The following is a 16,897-nucleotide window of genomic DNA, read 5'->3' as shown; positions in this document are numbered from 1 at the left end:
ATCATATAGTTACTCTATGTTTAGTTTTTAAGGACCCTCCATACTATTCTTCGTAGTAACTGCACCCTTCTGCTGTGACTTTTAATATTTTTCTCCTTATTCTTTACAGATGACTTTAGCCGAGTGAGATTGATCTCTATGAATGAAGAAGAAGGTGCAGACTACATCAATGCCAACTACATTCCTGTAAGTAAAAAAAAAAAAAAAAAATTAAAAATTCTTAAATCAGGCCTCCAAAAACAAACAAACAAACAAAACCAAGCATCCAAATTCTACCCCAGACAGAGGAAGACTATTACCGCTGCAGAGATGAGTTGAACAGTTCAGTAGAGAGTCATTCTTCACCAAGCCGTTCAACTATAAAGAACAGTTTCCATTATTCCATTTTAGAATAAAGAATGGCGGGAAGGAGGGGGAAGCCCAGAGAATAATAATATTCAAATATCTTTGAAAAGGACTAGTGAAAGTGAAAGTCCATAATTATACTAAAGATCTACTTTCCTACGCTTACATTTCAGTGTCATCGCCAATCTGTGCTTTTAAAATGTGTGTGTATAGACACCTGGTTGCTACTGTAGAAAGGTGTGGGTGTGATTTTATAGTTTCCCAAGAAAAATGTTTAAAAATCACATGGATTTGTGCAGTTAGTTACTATGACCGTCTCTTTAATGGAAAAAAAGGAGAAAGCATAATATAGGTGCATGATCCTTCACCAGGTTTGTCCCCAGTTAATTCTCAGTTTCTTCTCGTTTGGGTGAAACAGCATTTGGTGTTGATTTTAAGGCTTTCCTGGTGGCTCAGATGGTAAAGAATCTGCCTGCAATGTAGGAGACCTGGGTTTGATCTCTGGGTCAGGAAGATTCCCCTGGAGAAGGGAATGGCTACCCACTCCAGTATTCTTGCCCAGAGAATTCCACGGACAGAGGAGCCTGGTGGACTGCAGTCCTTGGGGTTGCAAAGAGTTGAACACGATTGACTGACTTTCACTTTAGCTCCTTGAGTGACAACTTTGTCTTTGTTCCAGGGATACAATTCACCCCAGGAGTACATTGCCACTCAGGGACCACTGCCTGAAACCAGAAACGACTTCTGGAAGATGGTCCTGCAACAGAAGTCCCAGATTATTGTCATGCTCACTCAGTGTAATGAGAAGAGGAGGGTGAGTACTTTCAATCCTTTGAAAGTAAAAATTTCAGTCCCACTTAGCAGCAAAACCTGCACCAGCCACTGCCAGGGAATGTGCTCAGTGTGGGGAGAGGGGGAAGAGAGGCTTAGGAGGGAGGGGACATATGTGTACCTGTGACTGATTCACGTTGCTTTATGGCTAGAGCTGATACCATATTCTAAAGCAGTTATCCTCCAGCTGTGGGTGTAATTTTATAGGCTTCCCAAGAAAAATGTTTAAAACCATACGGGTTTATGCAGTTAGTTACTATGACGGCCCCTTTGATGGAAAGAAAGGAGAAAACGTTACATAAGTGTATGTTCCCCTTGCTTCATTCTTTATCCTCACAGTAATCCTATACGATTCTTCAGAGGCAAGTCATTTGCTTTCTCTAGGTGATCACTGACTGTTTCCTCCCCAGCCTGTTGGTCTTAAAAGGTTATGCTGTTGTCCCTTCAGGTGAAATGTGATCATTACTGGCCATTCACAGAAGAGCCCATAGCTTATGGTGACATCACGGTGGAGATGATGTCGGAGGAAGAGCAGGACGACTGGGCCTGTAGACACTTCCGAATCAACTACGTAAGTCTCGGAGCAGGGCTTCAGGGGCCGTCCCCATGCGGAGGAAATCCCCAGGGTCAGGAAACCCATCCTCCTTCATGGGAGACTGTGAGCGCTTTAGACTTGGCAACACTAATTCCTCCAAGAGAAAGATGCCACAATCAATGTGCTTGCTTCCCGTCTCCCAGAGGGTGATGTGGATAAAATGATTGGTCTAGACAGCTGGAGGACATGGAATCAGAAGGCTGCACTGTTCCATCTCAGATTCACCCAGGGTAATAGAAGACACGGTGACCCATGGCTCACCAAGCATGACTAAGGAAAGAAGTGTCGTGACTACTTATACTGACTGTGTATGAATATAAGGAGGATATGCAAAATAAGGATATATTTACATTATAAACTAAAATGTAGTCTTAGAGGTAGTGGTTTGGGTTTTATTTGGCTTTGTTTCTTATTTTGTTGTAGTTTTGTTTTTATTATTTTTTTATTATTTCAAAGGTACTTCTGGACCTTATTAATCCTGGTTTCATGGCTCTTTTGAAATGCTGTTGATTCCTGGTGGTTAGGATGTCAGAAAAGTCCATTTTTCCTGAAGGCAGACTTTTGAGCTCAAGCTGAATGTTGGTGTACCAGGCTAGGTGCTGACATCAATCGCAATCACCCTGGTTCCTTCTCTATGGCTTCATAGAGAGCAGTCCTAAAAATAGGAGGGAAGTTTTACTAGTACCATGTTCTCCAGTGCAGTGTGCTCTCTGTTGAAGACGAACAATAGGAAATTTCCTCATTAAAACTTGATTCTCTGCTTAGAAACAACCCTTCCTCACAGTATGGATCAGGGGATGAACAAAAAGAGCCTGCTTTGTGAAGCCTTTGCACTATGCACTTTGCACCAACTTTTTAAAAGTTGGAAAAAATTGAAGGAAGAATACTATTTCACAAGAAGCATTATATGGAAATTATATAATTCAAATACCAGTGTCCATAAGTAACATTTTATTGAAACATAGCCACAAACTTGTTTACTGATTTTCTTTGACTATTTCTGTCCTACATCAGGCTTGAATAGTTGCAGCAGAGACTGACTCTATGATCCACAGAATCTAAAATATCTATCTGCCCTTTGTAGAAAATGCTTGCTGACTATTTAATATAGACAATGGAAAAAACGGCTGTTCATTTCAATATAACATAAGCCCTCAAGAACTCACCATTTATTGATATTTACAAGATATAAATCACTTAACTGCTAGCAGGTAACAATGGCTTTTGCTGCATTAAGAATGTAGGCAGATCCCAGAGTAACTGCTCCATGCTGTTCTATCTCTTTGAAATGCTCATCTCCTCCCATTCTCTAAGGACATCCCTACTCAGAGTGTCAGCTTAAATGTCATCTCTTTATCAAGCCTTCCCTAGTCTCAAGAGACCCTTCTCCCTCTCCTCCCCTGCTCTAATCCCGTGTGTATTTCATCACAGTGCACTATAAGTGGTCACAATTCTCTGATTTTGTGTCTGCCTCCTCCATGTGCTATGAGTTTCATATACAAGCATCCTGTTTTGATAATCCTTGTAGGGACTTCTCTGTAGGTGATCTAGTGGTTAGGACTTTACCATCCAATGCCCAGGATGTGTGTTTCATCCCTGGTCAGGGAACTAAGATCCCACATGCTTCCTGGCCAAAAAAACCAACGCATAAAACAGAAGCAATATTGTAGCAAATTCAATGAAAACTTTAAAAATTGTCCACATCAAAAAAAATCTTAAAAAATAATAATCCTTTTAATCCAAATGGTTAGCCACTTAATAATCTTGTGAAATGAAAAAAAAAAAAAATCAGTGAATGGATGTTTTCAAAAATAAGAGAGTATTAAGAAAACATCAACAGATATAACCACCAGAGAAAATATTTAACAATAGGAATTTTATTTGAACTCTGCTTTCTGTCTTGGCTATGTCAACCAGAAAGCAGTGCAAACTGCTAGACAAATATAGAATAGATTTTAATAGAATAAATCTTTCCCTAGGCTTTGCATATAGGGGAAGAAAATTGCAAAACAAACATAGGGTATGTTCCCAAGAGTGACATCAATTACGGTATGATTCATATTATACTTCTTGCCCTTGATCTTAAATGATGACCTTTCAATGACAAACGTGTGAAGGGCTTCAAGCAGACGAATAAAATGTTTAATGACAGAGTTTTCTGGAAATATTTTTATAGTCACAAGCATCTGGTCCCAGAGTGCCCCCTTTGGGCCATAAATATACAGAATCTAAGTTTTAAGCTCCTGCAATGAATGCTAAAACTAAAGACTGTCATGCTATTGCTGATGAATAGATTTTTTTCTGACTTTTTTTTCATTTTTGGATTATACACTTCTTTATCTCCTCCATATTTCTATATGGAATCTTTCAGAGTAAAACCAGATAAAATTACCTAAATGAGAAAACCAGAGACATTTTGGAATGGCTAAGATGTAACCAGTAAGGTTTTCTCATTTAGTAAGGAAGGAGGAAAATGACCATAACACACAATTGATCACTTTCCAGTACTTGAAACTTGGCATGAACTGAATAATAATTGGAAACCAAAAACCAGCAAAAACTGGTTTGTTCCCATTGACATGTGCCTTGCTATTCAGCTAACAGGAATCACCCATCTCTCTGCCTTGCAGCTGCAGAGAGACGGACGACAATTTAAAGAATTTCTATTTTTGAACCACTTGCATATTTTAGCTGGATACCTTGTCAGATCAACCAGAGGAGATTTTATATATATTCTATATACATAAAGATATAGATATGATTGTATATATTCATATATATGCATGTATATCCTACAGTGTACAGGTCTTGTTCTCAGCCTGTGATTCTTATTTGAAAAGAGCATTTTCATGAACTTTTTTGGGCAACCACAGCTATGTGGTGATGAAGTATCTTTAAATCCTGGTGTTGAGTAATTCATTCATTCTGCACAATTTATTCTGCTTGAGTTACTTTCTTGCCGTACTTCCTAAAGACAGCGGTAAAGCTGGCCGGTGTTTTTGCAGATTTCATGCTTCATGTATCCAAGACAAAGTCCTTGAACCTGTGAGAAAGAGGCATTGAATGTGGCATTCAATGAAAGAGGCATTGATGTGTGGCCTTAGGCCAAGGAGACAGTGGGTCTAGTTGAAGTGCTGAGATATATATATATATATATATATACACACACACACACACACACACACACACACACATACACACACACAAATATTATATTTTATTTATCATTATTTATTTTTATAGTTTTACCTCACCCAAGACCACAGACTCTTTGAAATTCATTTCTCTTTAATACCTGAAAACCTAAACTTTGTATCCAGACAAATTCTTCCAATTTACAATATAATATTCCATCTCCTGAATGGATTCAAGAGTCTTGGCAAGTTTGGGAGATGAAGGATGCATTAGATCTTTGTGAAGCTTGGATTTGGAATATTTCTGGTAGTTGATAACAAGAGCAGAATAAAACTTTATGCTTATAAGGTAGTAGGGGCTAAAGCAAGTAATTCTTGAAGGACATATATCTTAGTTATTGTTTACTCAGGTCAGAGAGAATAATAATATATTTGGTGTATGGGTTCATATGAATAGGAAAATATAGAAAATATCCACTTATTGGGATCCCCAGAACCACTCACTGAAACGCACTGTGCTGAGGACTTCCCTGGTGATCCAGCGGTTAAGACTCTGTGCTTCCACCGCAGGGGGCACAGGTTCGAGACCCGGCCGGGGAACTAAGATCCTGCATGCTGCCCTGCTTGGCCAAAAAAATAAATAAATAAAAGGAGAATGCTTAAAAATAATAACAGTTTTAGGAAAAGAAATGCACTGAGCTGGATGAGAACAAGTGGTAGTAATTACGTAGCAGCAGCGATGAGACTGCAGAAGGCGATGGCACCCCACTCCAGTACTCTTGCCTGGAGAATCCCATGGATGGAGGAGCCTGGTAGGCTGCGGTCCATGGGGTCGCTGAGAGTCGGACACAACTGAGAGACTTCACTTTCACTTTTCACTTTCATGCATCGGAGAAGGAAACGGCAACCCAGTCCAGTGTTCTTGCCTGGAGAATCCAAGGGATGGGGGAGCCTCATGGCTGCCACCTATGGGGCCGCACAGAGGCGGACACGACTGAAGGGACTTAGCAGCAGCAGCAGCAGTGATGAGACTATCTAACAGAAACCACCCTTCACAGACACGCTCACACTTAATTCGCACAACCCTTGTTAAAGTTATCATGAGACCCTCTTCAAGTAAGAGAACGCTGGGGTTCAGTGAGTGCATCTTGTGTTGGGTCCCCTAGTGTCAGAACCCAAGACAGGGATTGTCACACATGGGGTTTTTTGATAGCGTGGTATTGGGTAAAATACCTACAAGAAAAGGGAAGCAGGAGAGGACAGGAGAGTTGTCCTAGCCTGACATTTTGCTCCGCGGTATCCATCACAAAGGGGCTTCCCTTGTAGCTCACTCGGTAAAGAATCGGCCTGCAGTGTAGGAGACCCGGGTTCGATCCCTGGGCTGGGAAGATCCCCTGGAGAAGGAAATGGTGACCCACTCCAGTATCCTTGCCTGGAAAATCTCATGGACAGAGGCGCCTGGTGGGCTGCAGACCATGGGGTCACAAAGAGTTGGGCACGACTGAGCGACTAACACTTACTTACTTACTTAATCACAGAAGGAAAAGGAGGTGGCAGAGGATGAGATGGTTGGATAGTATCATTGACTCAATGGACATGAGTTTGAGCAAACTCCAGGAGAGAGTAAAGAACAGGAGAGCCTGGTGTGCTGTGGTCTATGGAGTCAGACTTAGTGACTGAATAATAACAACATCCATCAGTCAATCACTGTGGTCTGCCCCCACCCTGGGAACCTGATCTCTTCGGCACTTTCCATCAGGCAGTTCCCTTTAGTGGGGGACATCTCTGAGCGATGGGGCTGCAGCCAGATGCTACTAGCAGCACCAGGGAGACAGAATGGATCACCTGGCCAAACAGACCCAAGCTGGCCACCAACCGCATCTTCCAGCGTTTAATTCATTGCCCAGAACTGATGTAACTTCTGAATGGCAGAACGAGGATGCAAACCCTGATCTGCTTGGGCTCTTATCACGACCCAGGCATGGATTAGCCTAGTTATCCTACTGTTTGAAGCTTTATACAATTAGTATTTGTTTTTCTCAGGGCCAGCTTTGTGCCGGACACAATGCTGAGAGCGAGAAAGGGAGGTGTGCTGACCGGGAGTGGAATGCAGCCTTCCCGTTACTCAAGAGCTGCCGCGGAGGCCTGAGCCATCCTGACGGTGGACGGAGAGATTAACGCTTGTTTTTCTCCCAAAGGCTGACGAGATGCAAGATGTGACCCATTTTAACTACACCGCGTGGCCCGATCACGGGGTGCCCACAGCCAACGCTGCAGAAAGCATCCTCCAGTTTGTACACAAGGTCCGACAGCAAGCTACGAAGAGCAAAGGCCCCGTGATCGTGCACTGCAGGTAACCTCCTCAAAGGTGCTGGCTGCTAGAAGTCGTGGAGGGAATTGCCCATCATGCCATAAACCTCTGATCAGATTGGATTAACTGGTCAATGAGTTATGGTTTTTAAAAATTTAGATGGTAGAGAGGGAGGTGGGTGGGGCATTCAGGATGTGGGGGGACACATGTATACCTGTGGCTGGTTCATGTTGATGTATGGCTAAAACCATCACCATATTGTAATTATCCTCCAATTAAAAAGATAATTTTAAAAAATTTAAAAAGTTATGATGAACAAAGTCTTACTAAATACATGATTGACATATAATATGGCTATCTTAGGGCTTCCCAGGTGGTTCAGCAGTAAAGAACCCACCTGCCAATGCAGGAGACACAAATCTGATCCCTGAGTTGGGAAGAGCCCCTGGAGAAGGAGATGACAACCCACTCCAGTATGCTTGCCTGGAAAATTCCATGGACAGAGGAGCCTGGCGGGCTGTAGTTCATGGGGTCACAAAAGAGTCGGACATGACTTAATGAGTAAACAACAACAACATTGTTTATCAGAGGTAGCAGTGAGACAAAGAAGTCAGAGGAGGCGTTGGCAGCCAATAAGCCTGGGTCTAGCACTTTGAGTTTTGTGAGCTAAAATGGCTGACTCTGTGTGTGTGTGTGTGTGTGTGTGTGTGTGTGTGTGTGTAGGGGTGGGTGGGGGGTAGGGGTAGGGTTGTGCCAGGGGTAGGTGTGTTTCTCCTTGGAAAGAAAAATGCTTCATAAGCTACCAAGTTTCTGACTAGAGAGGCTACACTTGCTGTCAGTCATTCCCAGGCCAAAACGCTTTGCTTCACTGGATGAGGTTACCTAGTCTCAAAATGCTTCCTTCCAAGAGCAGAAAATAAAGCTGCTCAACCCTCAAACGCGTGGCCTCCTTTCATGCAGGGAGCAGGTACAGTTCTGGATGTGGCTTCGTGAGTGTTCACCCAGGCCCAGAAACATTTTACGTGAGAAGATAAGAGAGAAGAGTTGCCTGGTAGAAAAAGCAAATCTGGGCTCTGAACTTGTGGTTTTTCATGTTGGAAATCTCTTCCAGCAAATCTCACAAGTAGATTGCTTTTGATTGCTCTTCATTTCCTTTTTCTCCTGTGTGCATGTGCATATGTTGTGAGTCGTGTCCAACTCTTTGTGACCCCCTGGACTGTAGCCCACCAGGCTCCTCTATCACGGGATTTCCAGGCAAGAATACTGGAGTGGGTTGCCATTTCCTTAAGCAGGGGGATCTTCCTGACCCAAGGATCAAGCCTGCATCTCCTGCCTTAGCAGGCGGATTCTTTACCATCTGAGCCACCAGGGAAGCCCTTCCTTTTTTTCGCATTTCCTCGTAATTCAGAGTTCAGAGTCAGCTGGCACTTCAGTCCGTGAGTGATTGGAAGGAAAGGAGAGCTGAGTTTATCTGTGACACTGGGAACTGTGGTAATGAACTGGTTAGCCTGAATCACTCCACTTCCCTCTATACTCAGAGTATTGGGACTTGAGGACTGAAAGATACTGGATCCAAATATTAAATCTGATTTTGAGGCAATTGTCTCAAAGATCCCTGGGTGACCGCAGCAGACCAGCACCACCAGCAGGGCAGATGCGCTCTAAGGAAGGGCTGAGATGGTAAACTTGACCTAGGGCTGAATGGCCCCAGCACCAGAGCTAGAGTGTGGGCATCTCAGCTAGACTTTAAAGCTGGGCAGGAGGACTTAACTCTGAGGCTCCTCTGAAGGCTGGAACTGTTTCCATGTATCAGCTTCTTGGGCTTCCCTGAGGGCTCAGTGGTAAAGAACCCACCTGACCAAGCAGGACACATGGGTTCAATCTCTGGGTCAGGAAGATGTTCTGGAGGAAGAAATGGCCACCTACTTTAATATTCTTATCTGGGAAATCCCATGGACAGAGGAGCCTGGCGGGCTACCGTCCATGGGGTTGCAAAAGAGTTGGACACGACTTAGTGACTAAACAACAACATCATCATCTCCTTGAGGGCTGGTTCCTGCCTGGTTCCTGCTGGTTCCAGCAGGTTCCATATGAATCCTCACTTTCCTAAGGAATAGAGAGCCCAGTGGCAGGAGGGTGACAGATGGCTAAGGCAGACACACAGCAGTCTAAGGGAGGGAGCAGTGATAAAACTGACATTAGGAGACACATCAACCACGACTGCATACTTAAACATCAGGGAGGTAAATAATTTCACTTGCATCATTTCTTTTTATATTCCTCATATAAAGGATGTCATGTGATACTATTTACAAAACAGAAACAGGCTCACAGACTTAGAGAAATTATGGTTGGCAAGAGGGAAGGATGAGGGCAAGAGACAGTTATGGAGTTTGGGATGGGCATGTTCAGTTAGTCAGTCATATCCAACTCTTTGCGACCCCATGGACCGCAGCACGCCAGGCTTCCCTGTTCATCATCAACTACCGGAGTTTACCCAAACTCATGTTTGGGTAAACATCGAGTCAGTGATGCCATCCAGCCATCTCATCCTCTGTCGTCCCCTTCTCCTCCTGCCCCCAATCCCTCCCAGCATCAGGGTCTTTTCCAATGAGTCAACTCCTCGCATGAGGTGGCCAAAGTATTGGAGTTTTAGCTTCAGCATCAGTCGTTCCAATGAACACCCAGGAATGATCTCCTTTAGGATGGACTGGTTGGATCTCCTTGCAGTCCAAGGGACTCTCGAGAGTACACACTGCTATATTTTAAATGGATAACCAACAAGGTCCTCTGTGTAGCACATGGAACTCTGCTCAGTGTTATGTGGAAGACAATGAGAAGGGGAGCTTGGAGGAGAATGGATACATGTGTATGTATGGCTGAGTCCCATGGCTATGCCCCTGAAACTCACATTGCTAATCGGCTATACTCCAATATAAAATAAAGGATTTTTAAAAAATAAGGGCGTCCCTGGTGGCTCAGTGGTAGGGAATCTGCCTGCCAATGCAGGAGACATGAGCTTGATCCCTGATCCAGGAAAATTCCATATGTTGATGAGCAAGTAAGCCCATGCGCCACAACTACTAAGCCTGTGTTCTAGAGCCTGGGAACTGCAACCATTAAAGCTGGCGTACCTTAGAGCCCTTGCTCCACAACAGAAGAAGCCACCACAATGAGAAGCCGTCAAACCACAACTAGAGAGTCAAACCACAACCAGAGAAAGACCAGTGCAGCAATGAGGACCCAGTTTATAGCCAAAATCAATAAATAAGATTTTTTAAAAAATCAGTTGGGAAATATTGTCAATTTTGTCTTCTCTTTTCTCAATGATGGTACCTATAGTTTTGGTGGATTTTATCACTTATTTGTTTCCAACAGTGTAGAAAGTGAAAGTGAAACTGAAGTCGTTCAGTTGTGTTCACTCTTTGTGACCCCGTGGACTATAGCCCACCAGGCTCCTCCGTTCATGAGATTCTCCAGGCAAGAATACTGGAGTGGGTTGCCATTTCTTTCGCCAGGGGAATCTTCCTGACCCAGGGATCGAACCCTGGTCTCCCGCATTGCAGGCAGACGCTTTAACCTCTAAGCCACCCCGGGGAGCCCCTCAAACACTGTGCAAGGACAGTCTGTAAGTGACATGATATCGGAACCTCTTTCAGTGCTGGAGTCGGCCGGACGGGAACGTTCATCGCCCTGGACAGACTCTTGCAGCACATTCGGGATCATGAGTTTGTCGACATCCTGGGGCTGGTGTCAGAAATGCGGTCATACCGGATGTCTATGGTACAGACCGAGGTAGGAACCGAATCACAGGTATTTTTAAATTTGGGCTTGACTGAAAAACTTCCCACTATTCAATCTCATATTTCAAAACCATTGTCTCAAAATGTTTTTTTGCATTTGCTGTTCCCAGTTTCTTATTGTGCACATTCAAACTGCTCCAAGGTATAAAAGAAACAGATAACCATTCGCTGTATATTGTCTACACTTTTGTTGGTGTCCTATGCCCTCCAGTAAGCCAGAGCACATGGATGTATCTATAATGGAATAAAACCTCTTTGAACAGACCGAGAATTCAGTGAGGGTAACAGCCATCTGGGGAAATGCCACCAAGTGGAGACTTTGGAATTGGTGTGATTGAATTTCTATTTAAAATGCTAGACTCAATTCTGTAAGTTTGTCATTAGTTTGCCCTTCGTGTCACTCCGTTCACTTGTGAGGATAATATGTGTTGCACATGTGCTTTCTGATGAGATAAAATCTTTGTGATTTTAAGGACTTCCAACCCTTCATCCACCAACACAGCCAGTCTCCTTGAGCTAAATGAATGGACTCCTTATTGTAACAACACATCTCCAGAAATAGCCATCAGTGCTACCTGCCCCGCTTCGGGGCCTCCTCTTCTCCCAAGCCCTCCCCTCCCGTGAAGCCTTTGAAATGCATTCAGGCTGGAATGGCAGCCCCGCCCGGTGCCCGCAGACAGCATCACAGCCTCGGAGCATCAGTGGGTGTGCACCTGTGTGTGCCCCAAACCAGAGCACAATAGCTTCTCGGTAATCTTAGTCACCCAGCCGTACTCGCAACTTCTTAGCTTCAGGCGAACAATAATAATCCTCCTTCTCGAGGAGTGTGTGTGGGAGGAACACTTGTGGGATAGAATACAACCTGGCCTGACCGCTGATTTCAGTTCCCAAGGGATTAAAGCCTGCCACCTCTTCCCTCTCCTTTTCCCGCCAACCACCACTAGATGGCAGTGTAGCGCAAAAGCCTGCGGTCCTGGCTCCTGTCTCAGTGCTTCCGGTTTTCTCCCTCCCCCTGCCCTTTGCCATCTGGCCGAGGTTCTGCACAGCCATTCATTCCAGTGTGTTTATTTCTGAGCTATAGCAACATCATAGCACTTTGGAAACAGTAACTCATTCACGTTCAGATGGCTCAGGGATGATTAGGAAATAAGACATCTATTAGTGTCCTCCTTGAGATCACTCACATCCCAGCCCGGCTGCCTTCTAATTTACTGCCGTGGGGACATGAACATCACCTTGTTATCATAAGTTTAAAAATGTCCCGGTTTCCCAGACAAGCCCAACTACCTAGTAATTAAACATTGCTTTATGAATCCGTCTGTATTTTTGGTTTTCGCTTCCATAAATCCATATCCTACTATGTGATTAGAACTCCCTATTATGTGTATTAATCCCCAAGCTTCAAAGGGCCACTCCTCATTTTAAGTATTTTGGATTTGATGAATTGTCTGCCCCCATTGACTTAATTTATACCTTTTATAATTTTATAGACTGTGATTATAGCCTGTTAGCTTTCAACTTTCCAACAACAGAATCTTAATCCCTTTTTAAAAACTACCTTCACATAGCAGACCCTCCATCTGGTTTCTAGCATCATTATCCTTCTTCAGGTGTGGACATGAGACAAGGGCTGCCACCATGTGCCCTTCTGCAAAGCTGAAAAAAAGTCTAATTTCCTCCCTAACTTTCTTTCCTCAAATTTTGATTGCTGCTTTGTTTATGGTAGTATTTTAGGTTGACATCTCCAGGGAAGATGGTCTTTTTTAAGTATGATATCCCTTCCCTGAACTCACGTGGGAAAATTCAAGGTCTGCAGAAGAGGCAGAGGTCACCACGGGTCACTTATTTTTCCCAGCTGCTCCAGTCCACTCTCAAGTTCCCTCAGGATTTTGCTGGGATCCTCTCTAGTTCAAGTTGTTTATTTATGTCAACCTCGTCATTAGTCATGTCTGGAACATCTTGTCCATTGATTTACCTCTGTTTTTCCTTATTCCTATGCTCTGTGGTTCAGCCTGTAACTTGAATGTTAGGATTTTTCCTAACATGCTCCTTGAGCTCATTCACGCCACAGTTCTGCAGCCTTCTAGTTTACTGATGGTAATAAATAAAAAGAACTGAGTAAACAATTCTTTTCCTTCAGTATCCCAAAGCACTCCTTTGACACTAATGGTTTTCAAGAATCCAGAGTAATTCTCCAGCTGAGTCCGTGTAAATATAGAAACCACAGTGCCATGCACAGGTTACCTCCCAGGCTAGTTTCTGATTTTTCCAGGTCCTCTCGATGGCCCTTCACTCCAACCCCTCTACAGAGAACAGAAGTCACTGATTAATTTGACCATGTCCTCAGATGCACGTTTCAGGTGCCTGCTGCATGGGCTGTATCATGATGAACCCTCGTCTTCTTTCTCACCTGAGCAGAGGCACCGTGTGGGTCCCTACATGAGAGCAGAGAGGAGAGTGGCCAGATCAGACTCTGCAAGACGCCTGAGTCCCAGCTTGACCACCGCACAACTCACTTCACCTCTCAAAGCTCCCATTCCACTGAACAGATACACACAGATATATAAGATAGATAGCCAACAAGAACCATGCGAATAGCACAGGGAACTCTGCTCAACATTTTGTAATAACCTATAAGAAAAAGAATCTAAAATAAAAGACATAGATGCATGTATAACTAAACTTTCCTGTACATCCAAAATGAACACAGCTAGGGCTTCCCAGGTGATGCTAGTGGTAAAGAACCCAACTGCCAATGCAGGACACTTTTAAGAGTCTCCGGTTCAGTCCCAGCAATGGAAAGATCCCCTGGAGGAGGGAATGGCAACCCACTCCAGTATTCTTGCCTGGAGACTCCTATGAACAGAGGAACCTGGTGGATTACAGTCCATGGGGTCGCAAAGAGTTGGACACAACTGAAGCGAATTAACGCACATAAATCAGTTATGTGATCGGTCGTTCAGCCATGTCCAACTCTTTGTGACCCCATGGATTGTAGCCCATTTTAAAAAGTTAAAAAAATTTTTAAAAATGTTTTTTGAAGTTCCCATTTCTCATCTATAAAATGCAAGGGACAACGTTCACGCATTGTTTATTGTAAAGTATACATCAGATGAACCAATACCATCAAGATAAGTGCTTTGAAACTATGAAGTGTGGATGGCCTTCACCTCCCCTGGGCTCTCCTCTGTTTTTATCAAAGGTTTTCTTTCATTTTCCTCTAACAAGCTTTCTCTGGAGGTCAGGTAGGTAGGACCTTGCTTTGAGCCTTCAGGCCTCCTGATAGGCAGCTTAGATTTCTCCTGAACTCTCAGATATGTGCCTGTTAATAGTCTTGTTTACTTTCCCTGTGGCCTACTTTATTTACTTATTTATTTTTGACACAAAGGTTCACCACTGCCTCATTATGGGTTGAGAAATCAGGCACTCTCTGCCCTTATCAATGCCCTGTGCTTAACTCAACACCAGCGACCATGGAGGGATTTGTCATAATGAGAAAGGGAAGCTCAGTTACTGATGTGATATTGTCATGAAATAAGGGAATATATTTTCGCCCAATTTTTAAAAAAAATACATGTGAGTCAAAGCCAAGGAAGTCTAAAGTCTTTAACCTTATCATTTGCATGAAGTTGTCAAACAACAGACTCCTTAAAATCCTGTGGATATTTTAACTGGGTCTTATTTAAAGATTATTTTTAATGGTATTACTTAGAGAGAAAGTCTGGGAAATAAGGAAAAGGAAATAGGATAAAGATAGCTACTGTCAATTTTGGTATTTGGAAAGAGTAAAGGCAGAAGGAGAGGGGGGTGGCAGAAGATGAGATGGTTAGATAGCATCACTGACTCAATGAAGATGAATCTGAGCAAACTCTGGGAGATAGTGAAGGACAGGGAAGCCTGGCATGCTGCAGTCCATGGGGTCACAAAGAGTCAGACATGAATTAGCAACCGAACAACAGCAATAACAACATCTCGGCCTTAGTCAAGAATAATGTTCACATGATTGTACTCATATGCTCTATACACATATCATAATTTTACTTTCTGATTTTTCACTGAATATTTTGCTGTGTGTATTATCCCAAATTGCCTAAAACTCTATCAATCTCATTTTAAAGACTGAATACTCCCTCACTTTAGATATATCACTGCTTATGCAAAACATTCTCCTGTTTCTATGACATTAAACTGTATTCCTTCCTACTTTCTTACTTCTATCCATCCACACAATGTCATGTATTAGCATTTTATTAATTGTACCTCCACCAACTGGTTAAAAATGGCTGCTTCAACAAATTCAAATCATCATTGAATGCTACTTTTTGCTTAGCTTTACTCACTTCGTAGATTAAAAAAAAAATAATTGTTTTAGTTTACAGTTTTTTTTTTATTACTTGGCCATATTTTTGTACATGTTTTAATATTTTCTCAGTTTACTTCGAAAAACATTTAGTAAGTACAAACAAAGTGCTGGGTATTAGAACTAAAAAAGACCCAGTCCTTGCCTTTCAGGAATATTTGGTCTAGTGATTAGTATATTTTATTTATTTGTCAAGTTAAGTGTGTGTGTTAATGTGTTATTGATGTGGGTGAATTTTAAACAAAGATAAAGGTATCGACATTTGTCATAATTCTTGAAAATATTTTTCTCTCTCAGTTTCTAGTTTGCCCTTTATTTTGTTCTTTTTTCTGCTTTTTACATATAACAGTTTGACATCTTTGTTCTAATTTATTTTGTTGTTTAAAGTTTAGAAAGCCCAGGGGCCTCCTGAGTGAGCCAGTGGTTAAGACTCTGTGCTTCTGATGCAGGGGGTGTGGGTTTGATCCTTAGTCCAGGAACTAAGATCCCATATGGAGTATGGAACAACCAAAAAAAATTTAGAAAGCCCCTCCTTAAAGTAGTCAGAGAAGAATTAATCTATATATGCCTTTATATTTTTATGGCTTAATATATTAACCTTCCTGGAATTTATTTCAGTGTATTATGAGGCAATGTGCAATTTTTTTAGAAAATAGCCCCATGATTTACTGACTGAATATTCATTGCCTTTAGCACTAACTAGTGATAGTGTAAACCCTATTATTAAACAAAATATTTTTACAGTTGATTCTTTTGGATCTTCTAGTTTTGAAATTGTTTTACAAATAATGAAGATTGTTTCCTTTGACATTCATCATAGTATTTAATACTCCCATAGTATTAAAATATTATATTTTTGCACAAGCATATCTTTTTTTATTTTTGGCCATGCCACATGGCATGTGGAATCTTAGTTCCCTGACCGGGGATTGAACCCATACCCCCTGCAGCTGAAGCACGGAATCTTAATCACTGGCTACCAGGGAAGTCATTGCATAAACATACCTTGCTCTAAAACATCTTTATCTTTTGCCCCAGGAACAGTACATTTTTATCCATCAGTGTGTGCAACTGATGTGGACGAAGAAGAAGCAGCAGTTCTGTATCAGTGATGTCATCTATGAGAATGTCAGCAATTCCTAGCTCAGAATCCCAACAAGTAAGTAGAGAAGAGCCCGTCATGGACTCCCTGTCTTAGAACAGTGAGAGAGGAATGATGGGATAAAGCAAAGGCGGCAGCAGCTATTTGCACTGACTCTGCCCCCACAGAGCTGGCCGCAGGGAGAGACAGTAGCACATCTTAGAGCCTCACTGTGCCTTGGTTGGTGAGTGTGGCATGCAGAAGCTTCAGCAACTCCTAAAGATTTGACTTCCATTCCCTCCTGCCTGAACCTTAAATTACTCTGATATTGAATCTGTGCCTGCAGATCCAATCAGGATATTACCATCCAACCCTACTTGCAGCCCACTCCAGGATTCTTGCCTGGAAAAATCCCACAGACAGAGGGGCCTGGTGGG

The 16,897-nt window shown here is 42.7% G+C and overlaps 1 protein-coding gene across 2 annotated transcripts in view; it reads left to right on the top strand.

Annotated features, from left to right (window-relative positions):
- The window catches only part of PTPRO (protein tyrosine phosphatase receptor type O), a 262,845-nt gene that overhangs the window by 237,691 nt on the left and 8,257 nt on the right, over positions 1-16,897 (top strand). For both annotated transcript variants that reach the window (XM_065940798.1, XM_065940791.1), the window contains exons 20-25: positions 110-186; positions 1,025-1,159; positions 1,625-1,747; positions 7,104-7,258; positions 10,876-11,011; positions 16,418-16,538. In XM_065940798.1, coding sequence (XP_065796870.1) covers positions 110-186; positions 1,025-1,159; positions 1,625-1,747; positions 7,104-7,258; positions 10,876-11,011; positions 16,418-16,522 — 731 coding nt within the window. In that variant the 3' untranslated portion in view covers positions 16,523-16,538. The remainder of the gene's footprint in view (positions 1-109; positions 187-1,024; positions 1,160-1,624; positions 1,748-7,103; positions 7,259-10,875; positions 11,012-16,417; positions 16,539-16,897) is intronic.

This window comes from Muntiacus reevesi, chromosome 1 (genome assembly GCF_963930625.1).
Source record: "Muntiacus reevesi chromosome 1, mMunRee1.1, whole genome shotgun sequence".
Lineage (NCBI taxonomy): Eukaryota > Metazoa > Chordata > Mammalia > Artiodactyla > Cervidae > Muntiacus > Muntiacus reevesi.
This window is presented reverse-complemented; position numbering and strand designations above follow the sequence as displayed.